This window comes from Glossina fuscipes, unplaced genomic scaffold, assembly GCF_014805625.2.
Source record: "Glossina fuscipes isolate IAEA_lab_2018 unplaced genomic scaffold, Yale_Gfus_2 112, whole genome shotgun sequence".
Lineage (NCBI taxonomy): Eukaryota > Metazoa > Arthropoda > Insecta > Diptera > Glossinidae > Glossina > Glossina fuscipes.
In genome coordinates this window covers 433,312-460,822 of record NW_023998455.1, presented here as the reverse complement: position 1 = coordinate 460,822, position 27,511 = coordinate 433,312, and the positions used below count along the sequence as shown (strand labels likewise).

At 33.0% G+C, this 27,511-nt stretch overlaps 1 protein-coding gene across 1 annotated transcript; it reads right to left on the bottom strand.

Annotated features, from left to right (window-relative positions):
* Positions 1-21,876: 21,876 nt before the first annotated feature.
* Positions 21,877-24,730, bottom strand: LOC119639530 (sodium/potassium-transporting ATPase subunit beta-2-like). Its single transcript, XM_038036963.1, has one exon. The coding sequence runs from the start codon at positions 24,700-24,702 to the stop codon at positions 23,731-23,733; it is 972 nt and encodes a 323-aa protein (XP_037892891.1). The 5' UTR covers positions 24,703-24,730; the 3' UTR covers positions 21,877-23,730.
* Between the last annotated feature and the right edge of the window lie 2,781 nt (positions 24,731-27,511).

The following is a 27,511-nucleotide window of genomic DNA, read 5'->3' as shown; positions in this document are numbered from 1 at the left end:
AAGAGCTTGAAGTTCGAATACCATATCTATTATTATCTATATTAAATACATTATTACCTTTTCAAAATGAAAGAAACCCATTTATTGACCTGTCATTAGCGCATAATATAAGCAGAAGGTAAGCAAGGAAACCCTTTAAGAAGATCCAAGATATTTATTAGTTTAGTTATATACATGAAAAAAATTTTTAAGTGCGTTTAGCTTTAAGAAGGTAAACAAGGAAAGCCTTTAAGAACATTTTGGGAAAAGTTGCAATAGAAATCTCTCGCACTTCGTAATTTATTAACCACAAAAAAGAATAAATCAATTTTTGTTTGCTAGGGAATATATTTTTTCTTAACTAGGGAACAAACAAATCTTTTTTCCGTGAAATCAAAATAAATTTATTCTTTTCTTTAATCCGATATCAATAAATTTCATCCTCAACGATCCAGTGCTAGTGTAATACATTTTTTATCTATGGTAAGTAAAAGCACTCTTAATATCTTACACCATTCCTTTTAATTAAATCATTCATATAATGGCTTTTCAAAATAAGTCGGTATATGGGAAGGAAGTGGTCCGATCCGGACAATTATTGATAGCGCTCCTGTTTTGGGCCAGGACATATCAGTGCACCAAATTTCATCAAAATATTTCAAAACTTTCAATCTTTAAGTTGAACACATCCAACCAGACAGACATGCTCAAAAGGTTCTACTGGATATCTCCGCACAAACTAAATATATCTCTGCAGGTTGGATACAAGAAACCAAGATAAACACACGGACAGATGGACAGACGGATTTCTATAAAAGAAAATTATTCTGAAACCTTGCGTACAATAATAGTTGTGTCTGTATAAAATACTTCTGGACATTGCATGCCTCCCGACGAACTTAATATACCCTTGCGCCACGATTTTTGTAAAAATTATTAATTCCAACCGATATATTTTATATATTTTTACATTTTATTTATTTCTTTTTTTGGGGTTATGTCTGCGGTTACTTCATAACTTTTTTTTCGTCGTATGAAGTGAAATTAAAGAGTTTTATCCCGGTTCAGTTTTACTGACATATCCGTAAAGACAAGGAAACTTTTTAGTGTCAACTGTGTTTGGTAAAATTTTTGTTGTTTTTAGTAGAGGCCTATTAGTGGTGACGCCATTAACATGTGAACCGATCTAGAAATCTGCAACCTTGACCAGTGTAAAAGTAGTTTTATATTTAACTAATGACACAAACTACTATGACACAAAACTTACATAACTAAGAAATTGACGAAGTTTAGCAAAATAAAAAAGAAAACTTATTTCTCACAATAGACGTATGTGTATGAGTGAAATAAATGAAATGAATATTATACCATATCTCCGAGGTTAGAAATTTGTTACCGGGATTCGCAAACTTTACCATTACTTTATGATTTTAAATGAAAAAGCATCTTAATAAGAAATATATTTATGTTTTTTAAATAAGAAAAAGAAAATTATTTTCTAATGAAAGAAAAAAAAAAAAGAAAAAATTCCATTTCATATAAATATTTCTAAAAATTATAATGCAACTGAAATGAGACAAAAATCTTTTGATGCGGTTTTCAAGCCTAGTCAGCCTAACGGCAATTGAATAGAGAGAAAAATCTTTTTGCCTCAATACCTAACTGCATAAATCATTTTTATCATCATTAAGAGTTTTCGGAGAAAGAAGAAAAGCACAAAAAAAAATGTTTTTTTTCGTTTTTTTTTTCTTTTTCCATCGCCATCATTATTATTATCTTGACAGCAGCGTTAGCGGTTTTGCAAGCTCTACCAGCTTTCATTTTTCTGTGCATTTATTCTTTCTAGAGATTCTTTTTCTTTTTTTTTTTCCTTTTTCTTTTTCGCTAGTTATCAGTTGATTTCTTATATTTTCTTCCTCTTTTCATTATATTAAAATGATTATTTTTTTGATTTTTTTAATTTTTTCTTTCTTTTTTAATAGATATTTTTTAACTTCTTTTAATAGAATAACGTAACGTGATGTTGATATAGATTTTTTTTTTTTTTTTGTTTATTATAACCACGTTGAAGTATGCCTAACTTATCAGCCTATACGTTTCTTGCCTGAGTCTATAGATTTTTTACTTTCTTTTATTTCTAATTAATAGGAAGTTTTGCTCGCTCGAAGTGTATACATAAAAATTTGAGTAAAGAAACGGACGTTAGATTATGTAACAATGATCGCCTGCCTTTCATGGAAAGAATATAAAATATAGTGTTGTGTATTGGCCGTTGATTGTCTGTAATGCTAGACCAAAATGAGCCTCAAGGCAATAATGGAAAAAAAGGATGTGTTATTACCCTCAAAGCTCTTATGATTAGTTGAAGCCGTATGATCGCAGAAGAAGTCTTCGAGTACGTTCAACCCTTAGTAGCCGGCAGTGGTTTATAATAAGAAACAATGAAAAAAGATGATTGGCTTGATTGACTTGTTTGGCTCTTTGCACCTATAGAGACAATTCTCTCGATAATCGGCTCTATGAATGTTTCTGTGTTTCTCATATGACCACAAGACCGAGCTGAAGATCACTTGGGTGTAAAATTATTTCTAATGAATTGACGATTGATGATTGATCTAACTACGAGTTGTTCTTGATGTTCTCCGCTTTGATAGGAATCGAAAAGCGTATAAGAAAGCTTTCGCTTATGGAATGAAGTTGGGCTACCATAATTCCCATAACCTGAAAGTGAAGAATACTGCAAAATCTCATCGAATGGTTACGATTGCAAAAAAATGCATCGTATAAATGATATCTTACACCATGGATGTGTACAACTTTTGTCAAGGAAAGTATGTTCGTTAACGAACCGTTTCATCACCATAGGGTTGCTTTTAGTGAGTGAAGGCGTTTATCGCGTGAAGACTTTCAGACTCTGTAAGCTCTTCTTTCCACTAAATACAACTTTTCCCAAAGTGAAGTATTTTACCTAGTGAGCCTTTTCATTAAGTAAAATCTTTCATCACACACGCCGCCTTTCACCAAGTGAAGTCGTTCATCATATGAAGACTTTTAGAGAGAAAGAACTATACCTTTCACTTTGCATGTATGGAACTTTTCGTGAAGTGATATAGCGAATAAACGATGTACATATATAGATATACAACTTTTTGCAAAGCCTTACTTAGCAGCCAATTTTTCATCAAAGAATGCCTTACACCATAGGCAGTCTTCCAATTATTGAAATCGTTCAGCACATGAAACCTTTGCAGTAAATGGAAACCTTTACCATTAGATCGGTGATAAAGCTCGTTAATGCTTCTATTGCAGTCAACAATCAATGGTTGTTTCCATCAACCGGCCTTCAAAACAAATCAGAAAATTGAACTCTTTCGTTATGTGATTTTGAGAAGGCAGCAAGTGAAAGCATCGACTTATTGAAACCGAAGCTCATTTTGGGATCGCTTGTAATTTTCATTCTTCGGTTCTCAAATCTCAAGTCGTTTTTTACTTGTAATAACATCTTGATTATTTGTATATGCGAGGTATGTAACCCAAAAGTTTATCAGGCGTCGGAAGGGCATTAAAAAATTCGCCATCATCTTTGCAAACATTTCGGGTTTTTTTTCTCTTTCTCTTTCTCTCTTCCTTCTATGATTTCTTTTTTTAAAGGCTAGCTGCTAACAATTCGGTAAATATTACCACTCTTCTGCCAAGTTATTTTTTTTTATTTTTTTTATTTTTTTGTGTTTATTTTCGTTTTGTTAGCTGGCGTGGTTAGTTCTTACGGACTCTTGATTGGTAAAAACTTATTTCAAACTTTTATATCATTATACGCGATTGAAAGAAGAAAGAAGTAAAGAAAAACAACAACAAGAACTACAAAAAACTGTAAAAATAAATGAAAAAGTTGGGAAAAAATCATCTTTGAAGAATTTCTCGTTTTTAATGAACTCTGATGCAATCTTTTGTGTTAAACTCTTTTTAGCAAGTTGTACGAACAGCAGAAAAACTTGCAGGATTAAGTACTTTTTTAATTACTTGAAAGATTTTTTTTTTTTGTTTTTTTCTTAATGGAATCTTTTTTGATTTTTGTTTTAAATTTTCATATATAGAGAATAGAATAAATTAATTAATTTATAATATTGAAATAATTTCATTAAAATAAAATTAAAAGGAAAAATAATAAAACAAATAAGTTTCGCTTTTCTTTCTTTCGTTCTTTCTTTTTTTTATTTTTTTTTTTGCGTATTCTTTCTGCTTGTTTGGTTTCCTATTGTCGTTCACTAATTGTCAACGTGAGTTTTGATATCAACTTACCTTAATGAACCACAACCAAGTCAACAGACAATGCAAAGAAAATCATACACAATAAGAATAACAATAACAATAAATATAAGAAAATCATTAATATAATGAGAACAAAAAGGGGTCAAATCTTAAAAAAGAAAAAAAGAAACTAAATATGACAAAATAATTTACACAAAGAAACACTTAAATATATATTACATAAGTACTGCTACTGTGTCAGGTTTTCTTCTTTCTGCGATTCTCAATAAATTCCCAAGGTAAGCGATAGTCAACGGACGACTACAAAGACTATCGAAGCACTTTCATTTTACTTGATTGTGCCTTCTATGCGTTATAGATAGCATTTAAGTTCCTTTTCTGCGCTTGAGAGCATAGCATACGAAGTGGGAAGAGAAAGCGAAAATCATGGATATAAAAGACCGCAATCTAACACGATATTAACGCAATTTTGAATGATCAAAATTTTAACCTGTTTTTACACTCTTAGCCATCCGTATATTTTTTACCGTCTACGCATTGTTGGCTTAAGCTGATGAATAGACAAATGTGCGAGCTAAAGCTTGGTTTGCTTGATCTATTCTGCTTTTTGCGAATGCGCAAAGATATCCAAAGCGATGCAAGAGTATCGTAAAGTTAAAGTGACTTTCAAAAGGCTTTGTAATTGTTTTAGCTTTCTCAAGAGAAGGACAAATGGACAGACTGGCTTAAAATTACTGAAAATATCGAACCTTGCACCTTTACTATTTTATGAACTTTTTCAAATTATAGGATATATACGCAGGCACACCGTTCATTACTTGAAAAATCTCTATATGTATGTGCAAGGGCTTCTCCGATCATTATATGCAGTTCGCTTAATACTCTAATAAAGTATCTTTACTTTAGAGATTTCGTCAATAGACTCTCAGATGGGCGGATATGTACAATACTTTTTACAAATCGTGCTGATGTAAAGCCAGACATCAGATCTTTACAGTTTCGAGTTTATGTTTTGTATATATATATATAGTATAGTTTTGAAGACGCATAGGCGGATATATACGATATTATTTGCGCGATTATATGTCTTCAAGCAATCTTTGTTACCGTTTGGATTTGATTTCTTATATTGGTTGTAGCTGCATGCGACGTTCTTTAATAGCCGGGCAGACGGACAGATACGTACGATATTGCTTGCCTGATTATTTGATATTGATCATGCTTTCGAATTGATTTTTTATATTTGTTGTAGTTTTATGAGACAGTTTTAAATAGACGGACGTATGGACAGAGAAAATAATCACATAAAGAAACTGAAACTAAAGAAACTGTTGATTGAAATCGCTACTCTTTACTTTCGTCCGTGAAAGATAGATCGAACAATTGAAGGACGGATGAGCGTTAGCCTATTGGAAAAACCTAGAAGCTGCTTGATGTATATTTGGTAAGCAATGTAGTTAACTTTTTAAATTAAACTCCTTTAGGAGATGCGGCCAAATTCGGAACGAAAGATCGAAATTCTTAAATGAACTAAGAATATATATAACGACAAGCAGCCATCCTATAGTTATATGTGTCAGATTTAATTCTTTTCCATTTAAATTGTAACTTGAAGAGAAATTTTAATAAGACAAGAGGTAAAATGAGGTAGAAGCTATCTTTAAATAAGTACACATGTACTTTAAATAATCTTTTAAGAATGAAATTGGATTCGGATCCAAGGATGGACAGGAATATTGGAAATTGTTCTCAACATTTTTCATCTCATAGCAAAGGTTACAAAGGCAATGACAATATAAGTATACTCAGGCATTGTTAGAAGTTGCGAACAAAAATCAAAAATCAACAATAAAATACTCAAGAAACCCCAACAAGGAGTATACAAAACCAAGTCGAAATAAATGAAAAAAAAATAAAAATAAAAAAATTGTTACGGCGGTTAATTCACTTCCTTCAACAGTCACCTAAGATGATGACGTTACAACACAAAAGACAAAAAGACAAACAAAAAAAAAAAAAAAAAAAAATGCTTTAAGTAAACAAAAGTAACCGAAACCTTTCCAAGTTGGCCGTCGTTACTTAATTGTGAGAAAGAAAGAAATCTTTAAATATTAGCCAGTGAGTGAGGGCTTTCTTTGTCATTTATTTCTCATTATGAAAAGCGTTACAAATTAAGAAAACAGAAAAAAATGCAGCAAATGACACTTGACAGGAAACGTTAGAAACTGACACCTTATAGTCTCAATGAGTTGTTTTTTTCTATTTTTTTTTTTTTTTTTTTTTTTTGTTTCCATTATCTAAGAAAACAGTTTAATCATTAATTTATTTATTTATTATAATAATTATTATGAACACATGTCAAATCTAAAGGGGGTTGAGATAATTAAAGCGCACATTGTACAAGACATTAAAAATCAACAACATTTCTATGCACAGCGTAGAGACCTATTCATACCATCGTTACAAATCTTTCCCCTCCCTTTCTCTTATTCACGCTAAATTGCTCTCTCTCTCTCTCCCTTTCTCACTCTTTCTCTTTCCCTTTATATTTCTATAACAAAAAAAAAAAAAGAAAAAAAGAAAAAAAAAACTAAGTCTAAGTGAATGTAATCAAGCAGAACGAGAATTGTTTTGCATGTCAACCGGACGCACTTATTAAAACCTTGAAAAAGTCTTATTGCTTAACTTTGTTTTTTATTCCAATCTATACTACATCGAAACATTTATACATACATACAGCATATATGTTATGTATGTAGATGAAAGCACGATGACATGTGTCTATCTTTAAGCAGATATAGTTTCAATTTGTTATGAATGCGCTTGTTCAACAAATGTCACTTACTAATTTTTGGTGACATATTTTCGTCGGCTCTATGTCAACGGAATCCTAAAATCGTAGAGCCAATGCAGAATACGTTATATAGGGACAATATAATCATTAAGCTCTTAGGTGGCTTTCCTCTTTTCTTCTAGCTGACCAGTCAACCTTTTATACGACCTGCCCAGGGCGGATAGAGAAGCACATTGGGAAGCGCATTGGGATTTAGAAAGTACAAAAGATGGATTAGGTTAAAACGGATCCTAATGCCTGTTAAAAAGTTGAAGGTACAGAAGTTTGGCGAGTAAATAAGGCCACTGTAAGTAGCGTAATAGTTCATCTTAATAAATCAATTACGAGGAAATACTGAAGATGTGAATGCGTACATGTCATGCAGAATATCATGGATTTAATCTCAGTCGAGAGAAAAAGACGGATGTGCAGAAGTTTGGTGAACAAATGGTGAGGCTGGCACAAGCAGTGTCAAGAATTGAAGAGGGCTCGAAGATGTGAAGCTACATACACTATATGCGCACTGCATAGCTGGTTTAAGACTTCAAACATAGGGGGGAACCATTCCAATTACTCAAGACTATAACATCCAGTTAGAAGGGTAAAAACAATGAGTTAACTAAACCGTTCTCTTCTCTGATTTTTATTTTTATTAGCTTTCAAGGTGTTCACAGATTTATTAAGAATTAAAAAATTGGTTAAAGTTACCTAAGAGAGTGATTGCTAAGTTGAAAGACGATGACAAAACAAAAGCTAGTTCAAATTAATTTTGAAAGGCCATTGTTTGAAATACAAGTAAAGTATAAGTAAGTATTTTGAAAAGAGAGTTAAGTGATAAAAATGCTGCGAACGCTTTTCTTTAGCATACTAGGAAGCTACGCTTGCCTGTAGGCAAGAACGATTTTCATCAGTTCACTTATAGAATTCTTAATTAGTCACCAATGTTCTCTTTTCTCTTTTCTTTTTCATACAATGGCCTTTGACAGATTGTTAGGTATAAACAAAGTAGCCCTGTCGTCTAGAACTTGTATATATGATGACATATATCCATATTATCTTTACTCTCTACTCCCTCTACTCTTCAAACGAAATATGTCGAAATTTTGTGATGTTTCGGCCTTTACTTTAAAAGTTATAGGCTGAAATGTTGCATAATATACTCCTAGAGATCTTTATACCCTAGACGAGATGTGGTAGAAAAGATAGTATGAGCATGAGTACGCAACAGTCGGAAAGGCTTGAGACAAACCAATTTTTTTTTTTCAGAATCACATTGATTTCAACTGTTTGTCCGTCTAGTAATCCCGTGTTTATCCTGAAGGCCACAATTTTTGAGAAAGTTTTTACGCTGAAGGGCGAACGCTATTGAAAATGGTTCGGATTGGGCCACTTCCCATAGACCTACCATAATTAGTGTCCTCATTTTACGCATAACTATTGGATCGTGTAATAGCGGGCCCTGGACCCCCATAGGGTTTTCATTTATTTTATATTTTCTTTCTCGTCGATATTTAACTTCTTGAACTTTTGAATATTTCAAATAAAAGGACCACTTCAGAGTGTTCTTACATAACAACTTGATATGAGTGAGTTTGCTTGTGCTGCAGCGGTATATCTTAACATTTACAACAGATCCCCTATTAATCTAACTGACACCACTTCCTAAGCCCTGACTACTCACTCTATCATATTTCTGCCTAGCAGGGTGGAGGATGATAATACCTTCGTGGAAAAGGAATTTGGATTTTAATTCTTTCAAGCGTTTGTGCTCTTGTGCATGCATACGTTGCATAGGAGCAAAGAGAGAACAGAACTAACCCTCTTCGTTTTCTTAATATGCACATCTTGCAAATTCATCTTTATATTTTTTCTTTACTTTGGTTCTTTTTATTGTTATTATTCGTAAATAAAAAAAAAAAAAAAAAAAAACAGAAGAAAAAAAACAAAATAAATAAATAAAATTTTTGTTTGTTTGCATTTTTCTGTATATATACAACTCTTGAAGGAAAAGTTTTAGCATCTCCAAGAGTGTTTACAGCAAAATTTCTTATAAAAGTTCATCCGGCTTCTAACCGACGCATCAAACTTCCTTCTCTTTTACGCGTTTCGCAATTGAAAACCCTTTGGCATTTTCCGTTTCGTTCTATAACATATTTACAGTTCTGTTACTCTTCAAGATTTGATTTCTGAGCAAATTTTTTTTTTTTTTTGAAAGTCTTTCAGTGTTTTCATTTTGTACATTTCTTCTTCGTGTCCTCTTCTTCTTGTTCTTTTTCTTCTTCTTTATATTATGCACTTTTAATTTCTTTTGTTTGTAAATGATTTTAAAAAGAGTTTTTTCTTCTTCTTTACATACACAAACAATCCTATATACTATACACTGTTAATGGTGGATTGTCTATATAAAATATTTTCTGAAATTAAAATTTCTGCAAGAATATGCAAAATCAAGTGCTGCAGTCAGTCAAATAAAGGAGAAAAAAAAAGCATTTTTTTTTCTACGTATGTATGGTTGTGTAGTGAAGTAACAGAGGAAGAAGAAGAAAAAGAATAAGAAGAAGCAGGCAAGTATAGCAACCTTGAATATGCCACGCAACCCTTCTATATTAATCTTGTTGTCGTTGTTGTTGTTGTTGTTCCTTTTTTTTCGGTTAAATCAATACATTGCTTTGGGTGTAGATTTCGTTTCGTGTGTTTGTTTTTCTGTTGCATTATAATGACTCTTGGCATAAAAGATTGTTTCTTCTTATCCTAGGTTAGAATGTTCGATGGGCTAGTCAGAGAGGAAGGAGATAACGCATTTTTGTTTTTTAATGATTTTTAATGTCTTAAATGTCTGATGATTTCTTGGTAAGCACTAAATGGATAGGTTTGAAAATTAATTTTGTTTAAAATTCGCGCATACTTTACGTCACTTGAGATTTCAAAACGCAAAAGAAATGTTTGTATAGCGCTACCTCAACGTTCCTCAGGTTCTTTACGTATAAACTAAAAAGAAAAGCTCTTGGGTAGGGTAGAATAAAGTTTTTATTACTTCAGCATATCATTTATAAGAATGGAAACTGAAAAATCCAGCTTATAAGATGAGCTCATTTTGCGGTAACAAGTGAAAGCATTATAGTCTGCCGTGGCTATACATCTATTCATTCGGTACAACTATTCATATAACGACTATTCAAAATGAGGTACTATCTGGAATGTGGTCAAAATAGGGGTCCGATCACAACCATTTTCAAAAATTTGTATCGTTGGGCTGAAATATGTCAGTGCGTACGCTGAACACAAGAAAGTAAGGCAGACAGACCGACAGAGCAGCAAAGAAGCTTTAATCGTTTCTAAAAGTGATTCTGAATCAATCGTTGGGTCTTAAATCCTTATTGGGGTTGCATACATCCATGCACCATAAATGATACGTAGTATATAAAAAGATTCTCGCTGTAGGCAGCTAAGTCACTTATCACGTCACTCAATAAGTTTGCGGGCAAAAACCGTTCAGGATGAATAAAAAGTAGCGTCACTTAAACACTTACAACTTGTAAATTAATGATCCGAGTGTCACGAAATTTCTGCACTTATCGTATGAAGGTTGCTATCTTCCAGGAATTCTATGTTGCTGTTTACTTGTTAGATCAGAGATCTATTGAGTGATGCCTTAACGAACAGGCGCATAGCAATCTTCTACTCGAGAAAGGCAATTGAGGGAAAAGGCAAGTATCACTATTCTAAGAATAAAAGCACAGACACGTACTAGTAAACCAAAGTAAAACCAGAGCAAATATTTTGTCTTCCCTACATGATGTATGTTAGAAATTTCCTTTTGCAGGTAAGGTAAAGGCGGTTAAATAATTTATTTGTTGCTAGGGAATGGGAATAAAAACCATATTTAGAAAACGATCGACTTGATCGGCTGGCCTTTATTCCAGTAAGAAAGCTATGTAAGCTGCCCCATAGCTTCGTAGATAAGAAGTATGACTATCAAAAGTCGGCTTAACCGTGTTTAAGTCCCAGTGCTATAAATCATGCTTCAAATGCGATTAGCCTATGACCAAGCTACAGTGAATGCTCGATCGGTGAAGCCATAACACATACATACATGTCGTGGCTACCGACAAAACATTATGCCTTCCTCCACATTTCTTCTTGATGTCCCTTCCCTTAGACCTCGCTTATGCCTAAATGTCTCAAGGTTATCGGACATACTCTGTTCCTCCCTCCTTCACAGCGTCTTCCTAACTATTACTGGGTTTATATACGAGTGGAGACTCACCTCTTTTAGGTATGACTCATATTGAACCATATAAAAAGATTTAAATGTAATCTTGTAGTTTTTGATTAGATTTTAAGATTTTTATTATTTACATTTATTAATAATCAACGCGAGTTCAATACACATGTGATCATTGTGCTTCTAAATTTAAAAACAAGAAAAAATATTCAGAGGGTTATGTATAAGACAATAAAATGTGAACTAATAACAAAGTTACAAGAACGAAAACATTACACTAGCTCAAACTGTACATAATAAGGCATACAATGTAACAAAATTCTCGTTAACTCGACAATGCAAGTAATTAAAATCAGGTATAAGTGAAGAAAAACAACCACGTCGTACCTCGTCATGGATGAGTTTACGCTGGCTCAACTTAGCTGGCGTTACAATCTGCAAAAAGCAGAAAAACTTCGCCTTTCACTTATTTTAAGATTTCGCTTAGATAAACTGATAGCCTAAATTTGGGAGCAAGCGAAAATACTGCTGAGATATATTTTCATGCAGTTAGCAGAACATTCGATCGGGGGAAAGAAATTAGTGTGTGATTTTTCTAAATTGCTTGCGAAAGACTACATAAGCAGAGTAATTTCGAAACCAATGTTAGTCGAATCAAGACAGTTGAATCATCATATTCGAACGAATAAGATCAGAAGAAGGTCCTGTAAATAATATGTAAATAGATCTTTTAAAAATGAATCGAAATAAACCCTTTGTTAGTCTAAAATTACAATTCAATGGTGCGAAAGTAGTCGTACAAAATGTATATATGTATAATATATAATATCATATATCACGTTCGGACTGGAGGTATAAGAAATGTGGTTTTCCATTGATTTTTCTAAACAAACAACAAATTCCCACACATTAACCCTAAGCTGTAATGCAAAATTTTACATTTCCATATATATATATATATATGAAAAAAGGAGAAGTAATTATCTTATTTGCACCAGGACTTGTACAAATTATTATTAAGACAATTGTAATATTAAAAAATAAAAAAGTTAAAGAACTTTTTTTATTTTTTTATTGTTTTTTTTTTTTTTTTAATATCAAATATTAATATATGAAAAGAACATTTCCCGGAAACCTGCAACAACCCGTGCAACAATTGACGCATAGATCACCCGCTCATATGCATAAGCTTACGACGGAAAGCGAGGGTTGATGAAATGCATTAAGCATAACTGCGAACACTACTTCAAGTTCACACAACAGGTAATGCACGTGCAAACCGCCCTACTAAGCTCAAACACATAGAATTCCGCCTAATAAAAAGTGTATTAAAATTTTAATTTGAAAAATGCAAAAAAAAGAAAGAAAAAAAGATAAATAAATAAGAAAAAGAAAACTAGATACCAAACAGATAGTTTTCTAAGTGAATTCTCACGCTTTATTTTAATATAACCACAGTATACGGAAGCAGCTTCTCTAAGGGTAAGCGGAGTATGGTATATATTGTCTCAACACCCTAATTTAAAAAAAAAATTTATTTTCTCAAGCCGCTTATGCATATCATAGAGAAAAAAAGGAAAAAAAAAATAATTAAATAATTTCCTTTACGTAAAATGCTGCTGCTTAATATAATTCCCAGGCCCTTTGGCCAGTGTTAGATGCGTAAGCATAACATCAGAGTAACATCATTATAAGATGTAGCAGTAACAGTAATCAGTGAAGTAAGCTGCAAGATGTGTAAGTGTTAAGCTAATAATTTGAATTAGTTTAAGTTTGCAACAGTGACAACAGCAACAGCAGCAGCGACAGCAACTATGTCAGCAAAGTGTTAAATTTCTGCGACTAGAGAAACCAAAAATTTCCCACTGTTATTTAGTCCACATCAATATTGGTCACTTATACATTATTTATATAGTACCATATAGTTCATATATACGAAGTGCCTGTCCATCTATTAGATATTATGCTCTCTCTAACGCAATTACTTAAAATAAACGCAATATGTATAATATATATAATATTCTTACTCTAGTTCCGCATACGAGAAAATTGGTTCCTTTTCTTCTCAACGTGCAGAGGTACTCACATAACAGAAGCTTTCATTCAGTTAATCATGTGCACGCATTCATTCATTTATTTATTTACTACTTATTTAACTGCGTTTTGTCGCTTTCATTCACAAAACATCGACTAATAGGGTTACGGCTTGCTTACCTAAACCTATAAGTACCCTTGTCAACATAAGGTTTATTTATATCTACTTTTTTCTTTGTTAATTAAAAAAAAAATCTGTAATTATTAATGTTTGTTATTTTGCCGTCTCTCATTCTAGCAGATTGTTCGACAATCGTCAATTTGATAGAAAATGTCTTTAAATTGTTCTTTTTTTGTGGAATCTCGGATAGGAAAATAAAATTATATTAACTCAAACTACGCTGTTCATCTCTCTAGGCTCTAAACAGATTAGTGGTGCGCCAACGCAAGAGGGTCATATTTATGTGTATTGTGATAGAGTAAGGGCATAGTGTTATGTTGAAGCTTTTGTAACAGAAATAAGATAATATCATAGACTTAATAGACGGTGGTGCGCCAACGCAAGTGGGTTATATTTATGCGTATTACGATAGAGTAAGGGTATAGTGTTGTGTTAAAGCCTTTGTTACAGATATACGATATTATCATAACTTTTGTAAAATATATATTATATATATGTTATGTAGACTTATATGTATATACATATATCCCCACACGCACATGCACACACATAAATACGCATACGTAGACATACAAATTGTGAAAATATGTTCAGATATAAAACCTAACACTATATTTATGAAGTTTGTTAATTGCAATAAATTTTTATTTTGTTGGCCCATCCGTACGTTCGTTGCTATCCTATCGGATCTGAAAAACTACCTTCTCCATTAGAAAACAAAGATTGTTGAGTGCACTTCTTAAACTCTTGTTCAAAATAGTGTAGAACAGCTTATTTAAAGGAAAAATTCTCAAATATATTATTGGAAAGCATTTACAGTTAAAAAAATTTTTTTAAATTAGTTTGAAGCGAACCTGGGGCGTAATTGAAATGTTTTCTAGACTTGCATGACGTAAATCTCTTAATAAATGAAAAATTTTAAGATGATGAGGAAAACTTCGTTAGTAGAATAAGGCATTGGTGAATATTCACGATTCGTTTCAAACCACTTTTTATTCTTTCGTTTAAGTCATCAATGTCTGGCAAGAAGTGTTAAATCTGTGTATTCTGCATTAATTCTCTATTGCTCGAGAAAGAGAGAGAGGCATGGCGGGATAGATAGAGAGATTGACAGAGAAAAAGAAAGACATAGAGGGAGAGTAAGAGAGCGAACAATTTATAGTTTTTATTAGCATATCCGGCACAGTAGTTCTTTTTAATTTCATGTTGTAATATTGCGTCAAGCTGTCTGCTCTTCTTTTCTCCATCCCGACATAAGCTCAGTTTTCCAAACTTCGTTCATTCATAAATTAAGTAATGTTTGTTTGCGTTGCATCTATTCGACATTCACTTATAAAAAAAAAAAAATTTTCTTTTCCATTACTACGGGAATCTATAATAGATTTATAAAAACCGTAATAAAATCTGTTATGAAGACTAAAAAGCTGGTAAAAAACTAACTATAAATAACATTGGTAAGTGGTTGCTGCGTCTAGTAAATTATTCTACAGCTTACTAAGCTATTTGTAGATGCCGTTGTTTTGTTCCGATCATCAAGATAAGGAAGCACCCAGATTAAGTGTTTAGTTTTCTTATAGAAGAGAAACGAAAAGTATGAAATTGAAGTGTTGCGGGATCCCAAAAGTCACCCTTAAATGTTTTTTTCTTAATACTCTACATCATTTGCGGTATAAGCATATATTAAGTTTGTGCGTATGTATGCAACATCCAAAGGATTTGAAGTAGGCAAGTATTTTATTAGATCGATCAATTCAGAAACAGATTCTTTTTCGATTTAAGCTTATCTGTCCATATGTCCTGTTTTCTTTGCTTTTTGTATTCAACCTACAGGCCTTAATTTATGCTTTGGCCCAATGACGAAAACTATTACCGGAACGGTTGGGTAGGACAACTTCTTCGACAATTTATTATATTACAATTTACTTATTTTGAAAAGTCGTTATATGAATAACTGCAGGGCGGCGCAGCGCAGCGTTTTCACTTCTTTCGAAGTAAATTATTTTCGATAGTTGATCAATAGGTGATGGTGTTTTCTTGTAACCTTTCGTCTAAGAAACTTTCCCCGTGTGAGCACAAGAGTGAAAGGGAGTGCTAAACTAAGCTTAGGCCACTAATCACGAACAAGATTTAAATAGATTAACTAAATAGTAGCTTTGATATTGCTATTGCTTTACATCCGAAGTGGACTACATTGCACGAGCTGCACAAATGAACTGCGGTGTTAGGAGAGAAATAGAAAGAAAATTAAGTTAAGGGGGGACTTGTGGTACATAAACAATTTTCTCAAGAAATGAAATTTAAAAGAACACGTTGTGATGGTTTCTATCTCGATTTCTTAAGCAGTTTCCCTGGAGTTGTTGTTTTCTTGATCGGAAAGATTTTTACCGGTTTAAATGCCCCGCTCAAGTGAAGTAGGGTTCGAAGACGGAATTTTTAAAAAAGAGAAGAAGAAATATTGTAATGTTTTGCGTTGCCATTCGATGTTAAGTGCAATCTATGTGTGAGCTTGACTATCAGTTACAATGCAAATAAAAATTTCTGTAACTCTTCCAATAGGTGCTTTATTTTTTATAGAAGAAGGCAGATTCAACTTTTTTTTAAATGTTTTATAATTCTTCGTTCTTCCTTTTTATACGTTTTTTTTTACATCTTAATTTTTTTTAACTTAAATATTAACTCAAGAAGGATTATTTTTTTACAATTTTCATTATGAGCAGATACCTAAGATCGTTTTTGTTGTATATATATGTAGTCAGAGAACTTGAAAATTGCGTATGTAGCGAAGAATGCATACAAAAGATTTGCAGAATGTTATATATATATAGTGAGATAGTGATAAATAGTTTTTTAAAAGAGTTTAGCAGAGTTACTTTAGATATGCGATAAACTCGTTTGTCCTCATAATTGCGGTCATAACAAAGAGCGAATAGACAAAAAAGTCAATAAGAGTAAGGAGTCTGTGTTTTGCTTCCTTCTGTCTTTCTAATGATCTTAATCTGTACGACCTGTCAATTTGACTTATGATCATTGGTTGCCTTACTTAAGCCTTCTTTTAATATAAGAATTTTTAGCTTCTTTCGAAATACTTACAATTTGAAGGAACTTTTCTCACTTCATTTTTTATATTTTAAGGGAACTTTATTTAAATGCAAAGGAAGCCTTTAAAAAAACTCAATGCAGAAATAGGACTTTTCCCATACGGCTTAAAATGCATATCCTCTCTCTTCTTTTCTCTCTCTCTCTCTCTCTCTCTCTCCCCCTCTCTCTCTCTCTATTTCTCTAGTGTATGCCAAATGTAAACGTACCAGAGGCAAAATTTAATTATGAATCCGTCATAGTACACAAAATTTCCCAAAAAAAAAAACAAAAAAATAAAAAAAAAGCAAAAAATAAATTTATAAAAAAAAACGACAAATGAAACATGCAAAGGAAGAAATTGCAATCAAAGAATAAGTTTGCATTTGGAAGACTCATACCATTCAGACGCGGACATGTTGCGAGCAGTAAGTACGACAGGCGAGCATTGCAGTAAATGCAATTTGATTGCTTTTGTTGTTGTTATTGTTGTTTGTGTAGGTTTTTTTGTAAGCAAATGCATTTGTGGCCAAAGTAAAAGATAACGAAATCTGGGGGGGGAACCAAAGTCAGTCGAATGGGTAAAAGCGTATGTACGAACGGACTTACCACCCAAGATTGCAATATAACAACAATAAAATCAAACAATACAAGTCAGCATACGGAGGCGCGTATGGAGTAAGATAGAGGCAAGCATTTGTAAATAAATAAGGATATGAAAAACATTACTCATACACACACACACATACACAGAAACACATGGCCACGCATAATACCGAAATGTAAAAAAAAAAAAAATGAAAAGAAAAAATAAATATAAAAATTGAAGGATTTGCTTGGATGCAAACACTAGAAAGCCAACAATTTGCAATTTTGCAAATCAAACTCATAAAAAGTCGAGACTATCTTTTCCTAGCCCCTTCTTCTCGCTACCCGTCGCCAATCTCTTCTCTATATATATATTGTATGGCTTTATACACCATTACAGCCATTACTAGTACTTACGAGTTGAGCTCTTGCGAAACTTTTGGGCCAAAGGATATTTTACACACAAACACACACATATATATATATGTATACTTATACTTACACACAATCAAGTGCAAGTATGTGTTGGCATTGTATTGCAATATTGGCTGCATTGCGGACTTAATGCATCTTTCAGTAATAAAAAATAAAACACTTACCCGAAAACTCACACACACACACACACACACGTATGTAAATGCATATAAACAAATATCTGCTTGTACTGGAAAAATTGTTGGCAACAAAATATAAAAAAGCAAAAAAAAAATTTCAACTTTCCTTTTTTCAATTTGTTTTTAACATATAAACTAACATATACACGCACGTCTACACTCATACGCATACAGGCATATGCTTACCCATATGTGTAGAGAAGGATTGCTTGTTGTTTGTTTGCTCATCATCTATGAAAGTGCATTGAATGCGTTTCAGTGTATGTATGTATGTATGTATATATATATATATATGTGTGTGTGTGTGTGTATATATAATGGCGTTTAATGTAATGGTTTATATATGGATTTTGACTATTTCAATATTTTTTTTGTTGTCTATTTACGTCTTTTACCTATTTCTGTTTTAGCCCCGGCCAACCAACACCGCTTGCTTACCCGCTAAGCAGCAGTAAGGCAATCATTGATATATGTGCCTAAAGTCTTTATTATCCGTTACTATAAATGCTTAACAGTGCAAGTAAGAGTGTATGGCCTGTTCATTTGTGTTTGCTCATATATATACATATATATATATATATATATATTTGTGTCTAAGTTGAATAATGCACATTGTTGGCAAGTGTTCATAAGCTAAGGCGTGTATATAAGAGCTTATAAATATAGCATAGATACGCATATGTTGTTGTGCTTATATATGGGTACGTATCTATGTTTGTAATGGCTAAAAGATAAGTTGCATTACGAGTTTTAACTAAGAGTGCAAAAAAGTTGCAATCTATATATCCATACACGCACATATATTTTTATATATGTTTCTGTTTTATTTCCTATGCCGCCTTACTGGGCTATATCTCTACTTTGCTTGACTCAAACCATATTCGTTAGCGTTGGTAACTATATATATATGTGTATATGTTACAATCGTCTCTTATTGTCTGCTCATCTCTGCCTCACTTAATCTCATCTACTGCATACATTTGCTTATTTGCCGATACAAAAACGGCCTCCATTCGTATAGAAAAAATGCATTTCTATAATACATCTCTCAAGTTAACCGAAATCGCTTGGCAATATGCATATATAACATAGATAAATAACAACAGCAACAACGATGACGACGACAACAACTGCAACAAAAACAACAACAACAACAAGAGAAAAGTTTTCAATTAAAAAGAATTGCTTTTCACTACCATTATCAAAATCCCTCCTCAACCTTACAGCCTTCATCATAATACATACTTACGGGTGCACATATACCGTATGTGCATACGATTGTTTCAAATAAATTTTGTTGTTAGGCCTGCGTTTTCTTGTTTGTTTTTTTTTATTTTTTTTTTCGAAATATATGCATTTTATGCTTATTAGTCATCTTTTTTTCGTGTTATTTATTATTGTGCTGTTACTGATTAGTTGCTGTTGCTTATAATTTGCAACATTTCATTAGAAAGATTACAATTTTTTATATTCATACGTTTATTTGGTTTTGAAAGCGACAAAAAATATTTCTTTGATAATCTGTTTGAATATTAAAGATTTTAAGAAAATAAGTGCTAGCGAATAGTAAGAGATTAAGTTATATATATATATATTCCTACCAAATATTTAATTTTTAAGAAAATTCAATAGCTTTTTAAAATTTTCATTTCAGCGCTTTCAAGGATGTCTTCAAATTTTCAAGAGTTTAATGCTCTTCAAACCTTTCAAGCTTTTACAGGTTTAAAGCTTTTTTCAAATATTTTAAGCCTTTCAAACTCTAAAGCTCTTTTGGCTTTTGAAGATCTCCGAGATTTTAAGCTCTGGCAGCCGATAGAGATTTCAGAGATTTAAAGATTTGCAAGACGATGCTTTAGAGTTTTAATAAATACTCTTCAAACCTTCGAAGATTTTAGGATTTTAAAGTTCAGCAAGGCGAAGAAGATTTCAGAGATTTCAAGTTTTCTCTTCAAGCCGGTTAAAGTTTCAGCGCTTAAAAGCTCGTCAAATCTTTGAAGTGGATGAAAATTTTAAAACTATAAAGCTCTTGAAACCAACCATTCAGAGTTGACAACTTCTGAAGGCTTTCAGAGCCGCAAAGCTTTAAAAAATTTAGAGCTTGCAAGCTTGATTTCTCTGGCGATCTGAAGCCTTTTTAAAGCCGACGGCAAATCCTGCTGGTGTTTCCCTAGTTTCACTTGCGTAAATTGTGAAGAAAAGCAAACGTAAGATAATGCTTTTGAGTGTGGTCCACTTATAAGTTGTTTAGATACAGAATAATATTTTATTTGAATTGCTTTGGACATACTTAATATTAACTGAAAAAACTTTTGTCAGTTAAGAGACATTTGAATGACATGTCGGTGATGAGCCAGCAAACGAACGGTGAAGAAATTGTGGATTATATGAATTAGGATATCCACGTTTTATTATAAAAATCAATTCAGAATAATTTGCCGAATAGATTTAAGCTTATTTGTCTATCTCTTCTTCTGGTGTCTACCCGCACGCTTTTGTGTTCAAGGCATGAGACGCAAATACAAGGGATGAACATCTATAATACAACTGTTTGTACATTTTTCTATTTCTAAGAAGTTCTTATGAATTTGTATAGGGTATTTAACGGCCGATTTTGTCTGGCTATAATATTTAGATATATTATAGATATATTATTAAGATAAATTATGTCCAAAAGCATTTTGTGAAAATAGTTTCGTGACAGAAACCTTAGTAGTTTGCATAGATTTGCTCGAGATGCTAAATATCTCTAGTTGGCCCTAAAGTAAAAATAAGTTTTATACTTGTTTTTGCCTTTGGACAAACTTTTGATCCATGTCCAAGTAAATGTTAGTCATTGAGTGATGCATCAGTAACGATGCATTTGCAGATAAGTTGCAGTCTAATGGCACATTGTTCTCGGGAAACACACACACACACACACACGCCAAAGTACTCGGTATTGTGACTCCAACCTTGACAAAGGGCGGTAAACTTTCTGTTATTTGTGTTTCTATAATAAGTCCCTTTGGAAAGCCAAATGGGGGAGAGTAGCCGTATACGTGTACGTACACGTTTTATGTGCGCTATAGTAAACTCTTTGCATTTCCTCCCACTGGGGGTTAGCGAGTAGGTTTTTGTTTCCTTTCTTTATCTGCCTCTTTGTTGTTCTTGTTCTTGTTGTTGTTTTTTTTTTTTATTATTATTTTTTTTTAATGTCCGCTTAAGCTGGTCAGCCACGAGTTCTTTCATTTAATGCAATTCTTTTCCTACAAATTTATTTCACGTTTAACGAATTTCTTCTTTCTCTGCACGTAATTGTTGTTGCTTATAAATGCGAGTGTTTGAGTTGAGAAGTGAGTAAGTGAGTGAGGGTGTGAGTGTATGCATTATTTGTTTTAATTTTAATAAAACATTTTGTGGGTATTACCGCTTCTATTGCCACTAGAGCAACTCTTGGCATCTTCACCTCAAACCTCGGCGTCCTACTATGCGAAAACTGAACAAAACAAAAATAAAAAAAAATAAAAAAAAAATCTTTGCATCCGGTTGCATTCATTTGCTATTTGCTACTCTTCCTTTTAAAGCTACCCGATTGCCGTTCTACTCATGTCTTGAAGCCTAAAAGTCATCTTTGAATTTGTTTTGTATTTTTTGTTTTATTTCTTTTCTTTTTTTATTTTTTCTTCTTTTTTTTATTTTTATTTTTTTTAATTAATTAATGTGTGCAGCAACTCAAGAGTAACGAAAGCAGCAAAACATCAGCATCAGCATCGGCAGCGGACTTAGTTTGGAGGACTAGAGTGAATTTCCTACATGCGGCGGGAATAGATTTTTCCCCTTTTTACCCACAATATAGTCCTCCATTATCCTTAACCTCTTCATCAACTTGATTTTCGTTGTCCTCTTCTGCATAATTTAAAAGCATAATTTCCAAGCGATTCTATTCTCTACCTGCAACGTTTACTTTTCAAGTTACTTGAGAGTTTTTTTTTTTTATTTTTATTTTATTTAATTTTTAGTTTCTCTCTCTTTCTATAACTTAAGTAAATTTTTTTGTTTATTTGGTTGTTGTTGTTGTTGTTGTTGCTGTTATTTTTACTTACTTGGCAACTAAACAAATATCTGGCTTTTAAATTCTTAAACATATTATATGCAACTACGTTTGCACTCATTAGCATTAAATTCTTCTCTAGGGCGAGTGGGCGGAAGAAATTTGCATGAAACTAAAGTACATATTAGTACAGTGTTTCCAAAGTTATGAGAATTTTTTTTTTTTTTTGAAAATAAAGGTCAATTTAATATTAATGAACTGAAATAAATGTAATACAAATAGTTAAGTATCTAAAATGCTTGAAAAATAATCTCTTCTTTTGTTTTTGTTTTTTTTTTCCTTTAAAATTCTAACGAACAACTTATGAAAAAAAATTTCTATGGCATGTATAAAGTTGCAACTTTCGTAAGGCCTATAAAGGCCCTTAGTTGAGATTGTTGAGGATATGCGGAGTACAGATTCATTTGGTTTATAATTGCAGAAATAGATATATAGATATATAGATATACTAAATCTTGTCAGAAAGAAGATCTACATGCTATTGCGGATTATATCCAGCCACACATTGACACATAGAAGTGAGATAGGAATGCAAAAAATTAGTGGTTCTAACAGAAGATAGACACCATCATATTGAGGGAATGAAGAAATAAACAATTCGAGGTCGGAGTATCTAAAAGCGAAGGGAATGCAAATCATCTGGAGTCTTAGAGAAATGCGATGAAGTCTCTCGGTGTAACAATAAAAAACGATAAACTGAGATGTGAGGATATAAATAACGATTCGTGGGGCCTGTCGCACAAAACGATAATCAAAGAAAGCCTATACAGAGAGTTACATATACTGCGTAAATAATCGTAGAAGAGCTATTCTCAACTACCAAGCATCAATCTGGGGCTACAATAGAGTTAACAGGAGTCTTGCCTGGGAATATGGTTACAGTGGAAAAAATATAGTTGACGTGTCGAGCGTTCAAAAAAAAAAGAAGAAAACTACGAGGCCTGAGGGAAAACCAAACGAAATAATACAATTGGTTGGCAACTTATGGCATTATGGATTTACCCGATAATACATACTTGTGCCTTAGACTGGCCAGTTGTGGAAAAGCCAGCTTCTAGTCTGGGCCTACAAAGCCCAGTAAGCCATTAAGTAGCCCGTTATCCTCCTGGATAACATCGGCACTTTCGAAAGAGTGATGTTATTAAGATTACAAAATCAGCTGGGGCGGCTTTTCCAAACAGCAGTTTAACCTTGTCAAACGACGAGACGAAAACTTAGATTCAGCGTAGTCTACGCGCGAATGATGTATTCGGCACACATTTGGGCAGAGAAAGTATTACGAAGTAAACGTCTTCTACGAAAGCTGGAATCGGTTCAAAGGCTGTGCACGGTTGAGAATGATATCTGCCCAGCGTACGGTTTCAAAGGCAGCGTCAACTGTTTTGGCAGGAATATTATGGATCGAGGTAGAATTGAAGTAACAATTATGTATCCATAGTGGTAAAGAAGAACGAACTACTGGCGAATGAAATTACAGCATGTTGGCAGAATGGCAACAACGATGGGAAAACAATAGCTTTCGAGTCTGGCGGAAATGCGTCGAATTTTTTCATTTCCTCCAAGCACAAAGCTTAATTACTTCCGTATTACTTATGATTTGATGCATTTTTGGATATTCTGCGTTAAAATTGAATTCAAAATTAGTTTTACATTCTGATAGCCACTTGACATAGACCGCTTTCTTATCTATTTATTTCCTTGTTTTTCTAATTCTCGCTGCTATTCTGCTTTAATAATTGTACCTATGAATAAGAGAGTTTCTAAATAAACAATGAAGAAAATGTGAATCAATAAGTTAGGCCTGAGTTTTCCATTCCATGATTTTCATTTATTGCCATCTTTTCATAAATGAGTACCGGGGGCCTTTACTCCCAAACGGAAACGTATATAACCACGACTCATTAATGAGTTGGTCGATTGAGTCTCTTGAACGATATTTTTCGCCCACATTTGACATTTAATACTATGATTTGTATTATGAGTCAGATTAGAGGGACGGACTGCTATTATTCGTTTAAAATCATTTAGATTATAATAGTTTGAATTTTCTCGAGAAATCTGTTTTTCTTCTTCAATAAGGTTTTCGACGACTAATTGCGATTCATCTTTTGGAACATAAAATGTTCCACTATTTAATTCAATATCCTTATCCTCAACATATGGCGCCGGGAAGTGTAAGAATTGTAGCGGGGGATCAGCTGTACATGATATCCAGATTTTTTTCATAGTACTTTCGCTGCTTAATTCATCGGCATACGTTCTTAGAGCTTCGGGAGCTTCTTTCGGCATATCTGCACCCGTCTTGTAGGCATCAATCTTAAATCCAATAACCTTATTCACTTTTAAAAAGAAGCACGGCTGCAAATGATGGTAACCGAAATCAGATTCTTCAGTGCATAAACCAAAACGATTTGGTGGTACTTCGCCATATTTGGCCAGACTTTTAAATATCTTTTCCGTATACAAATCGATGTGTTTTTCGCTACCCTCGCTATATTCAATCCTCTTTTCGCCTTTTTCAATAATGCACGGTTCAAAACTTAAACCGGGTTGATCCATAAAATATCGAGGATATTCACCCGAAAGTCCCGAAGCGAACACATAATAAAGTAATGACCAATAGAAGACAATACAAATCCAAAAGATGATAATAAACAGAAATATGAGAAACCAACTGAACGGCGTACGTCCGCATAGCTGCCCTTCCTCGACGTTAAATAACTTTTTCGCTAAATTATCTTCTTTCTCGTATTTCCTTTCTTCCTCTTCTTCGTGGCGAAAGCGTTTTTGCAAAACGACAGGCTGATCAGGCATTTTCGTTTATTCTTTTATTTTAGTTTTCTTCTCTTTTCAAAAAAGAATTTTTTTTCTTTTCGACAAAAAGGTTTTCTATAAATTTTTCGTTTTTTCTTTGAATATTTTTTAAAACAATTAAATTCTCGTAGGTAATGCTATTGAAATTAGTATAAAATCAGAAAACAGTTTAATGACATTACTCTTCTCCGCCACAATCATTTATTAGATATTATTTTCTCTTTTTTTAATTTCTTTGTCTTTGGTTTATATCAGTTCTATTTCCATTTACTTAATAACGTCAATGAAATGATCTCAAAGGATGGACAATAACGTTCAACTGTTAAGCTATGCTAATTCTATTTTTCTTAAATATTTTTTTTTCCATTCCCAAAACTAATATTAATATCGAGCCATCGAAGTAGCGATAAACCTATTTTTTATCACAACAAAGTGCCAAAGGTTTGCCACAGAACGAATATGATACTTTTCTCAACCCGAGTAAAGGAGAAAATGTGTGAAGGAAGTGAATTTTACCGACTATTTTGAGTGATCTGGGCATTTTTACTATAAATTACGGGAAAATGAAGAAAATATATTTGATTGTGTATAATAAAATGATGTACTTCACACTAGCCACTTACACCACCTTTAATCGCCCAAAAGTAGATCACATTCCACAATTCTCCGGTGTTGGACAGAGCATCAAGGCAGATATTCATAATTGCGTTTTATGCAGGTCTTAATACGGTGGCGATTGAAGCATGTTAAGTAATCTTGATACACTTGAACATCAGCATGAGAAGTTTTGTGCCATGCTTTTCTATAGATATTTTCATCAAAAGTATTCTGCAGATACAAGCATCAAAAATCAGTTTTCAATTATAAAATTATTCCAATATTTTCCCGTTGCATCGGAGTAGCGTGCACGTTGCAAGAAGATTCCTTACTCTAGAGCAGTTTCTCAACACTCCTCTGCTACTATTACTACTACTACTACTGCTACCGCTGCAACTGCTCGCTCTTTCCCTCTCATCTACCACTATTCATATAACTCTCTTTCCCTTCAGCGACTAATCGTTAAAAAAAGAAGGAAACATACTGCAGGAGCATGAAAATCTTGCATTGTATTTATTTTCGGTTGCATGAAAGCACTTATTTCATTCACAAATTTAGGGCAGTCCGAGAAGCTTCACGTACCCGAAGTTCGAGCATAGTCATACTATCGAACAAGCAAAAAAACTATATTCGGTCACTTTTCATCTCTCAATACCGCACATCCCAATACAGCGATTCATAAAAGTGGTTCATTTCGGATCATTTCCAATAGCGTTTATCGTTGACTCAAAACACGTCGATGTAATTAATTCCATCAAAATATCTCTAAAAATTTGGATTCTGTAGGATGAAAACAAGACACACATGGGGATAGACAAGCTTCAAAATCGCTTTTTGCATCGATCGGTATAATAGAAAGTAAGTCTATCTCATGTCCCTCTGGGTGTTGCGTACTTAATACATCCTTGTATAAGATGGGGTTTAGAACATAAAGAGTGTTACATAAATAGTGCTGGCATAAATAAATTGACCCTAATAAAAAGCAGAAGATCAGCTTAAGATGAAAGTCGCTCGTGTAAAAAATTTTTTAAGAATGCAGCTGAAATCTGTCTAATAAAAAGACGGACAAATACTGTACTACATGCGAGACGGCCGTGACTTAATGAATTGCTCTAATAATATTGAAAGAAAGAAAAGAAATATTTTGTGGAGTTTTATGTGCATTTACCCGCTTTGCAAACACTTTACAAATCTAATTTACCCCGTTGGTGGATGTAATAAAAATAAAATAAGATTATAATTAAAATTAATTAAAAGTGCATCAGCAGAGTTTATTGCTATGTAGTGTGAGCGTTTGTATGTACAAATGAATGCATATTATTTCTATGGTCTTTTTCTCAGAAAAAATCTAAAGAAATATTCACATAATAAAAATGGAACTCATTCAAATTTCTTACACTGAAAAAAATTAAAGCGAAAATATTACAAATTTTGAACAAAGCCTACCAATGAGAGACTGTATGAAGCAAAGTTTTTAAACTTATCTTACTATTATACGACATACTTAACTACTTAAGGGAATTTACATTTCTTCGAATATCTTCTTGTGCAAACTTTATGGCTTTTCAGCATTGTATAACTTATTATCTTCACGTTATCCATTCTGAGCTCTTATTATTAGCTATTATTGATCTTCACTTTACTGATTCATTAGTTCAATAAGCATTGCCTTCTGATAACTACACTTGATACCGTCCGAGTAAGTTGGATAAGAATTCTATTTCATATCATCTGCGTGAGGGCTTAATGATAGGAAGTTTTTGTTTATAAGGCTTTTCAAGTTATTCATGGGCCCTAAGAATTTTTTGCTTATTTCTTAGTGCAAGAGACACTCATGACTTTTATTTATGCCTAATGATTAAAAGAGACACGACAACTAAAGAAGTGTAACCTTAACATTTGATGTAACAATTCTCGAACTGATCATTTGCTGTTTTTAAGTTATGTTATGGCACTTGGATTAGAGTTTCATTCACATCGTCCCGGTTACTCAAAGTTTACGACATGTTTTCAGACTAAAGAAGAATTTTTAATAAAACAATCGGTCTCACGGAACTATTTTTTTGCGTGAGGAATTACTTTGGACTGCCGCATAGCCGAATATCAAATCACGCTTTGCGGGTTCAAGTCTCAGGTCGGTAGATCATACTTGGTCATAGCTGTAGGGATTTCTACGTCGGTAAATCCACCTTTAGATCTTTATCTTTAGATA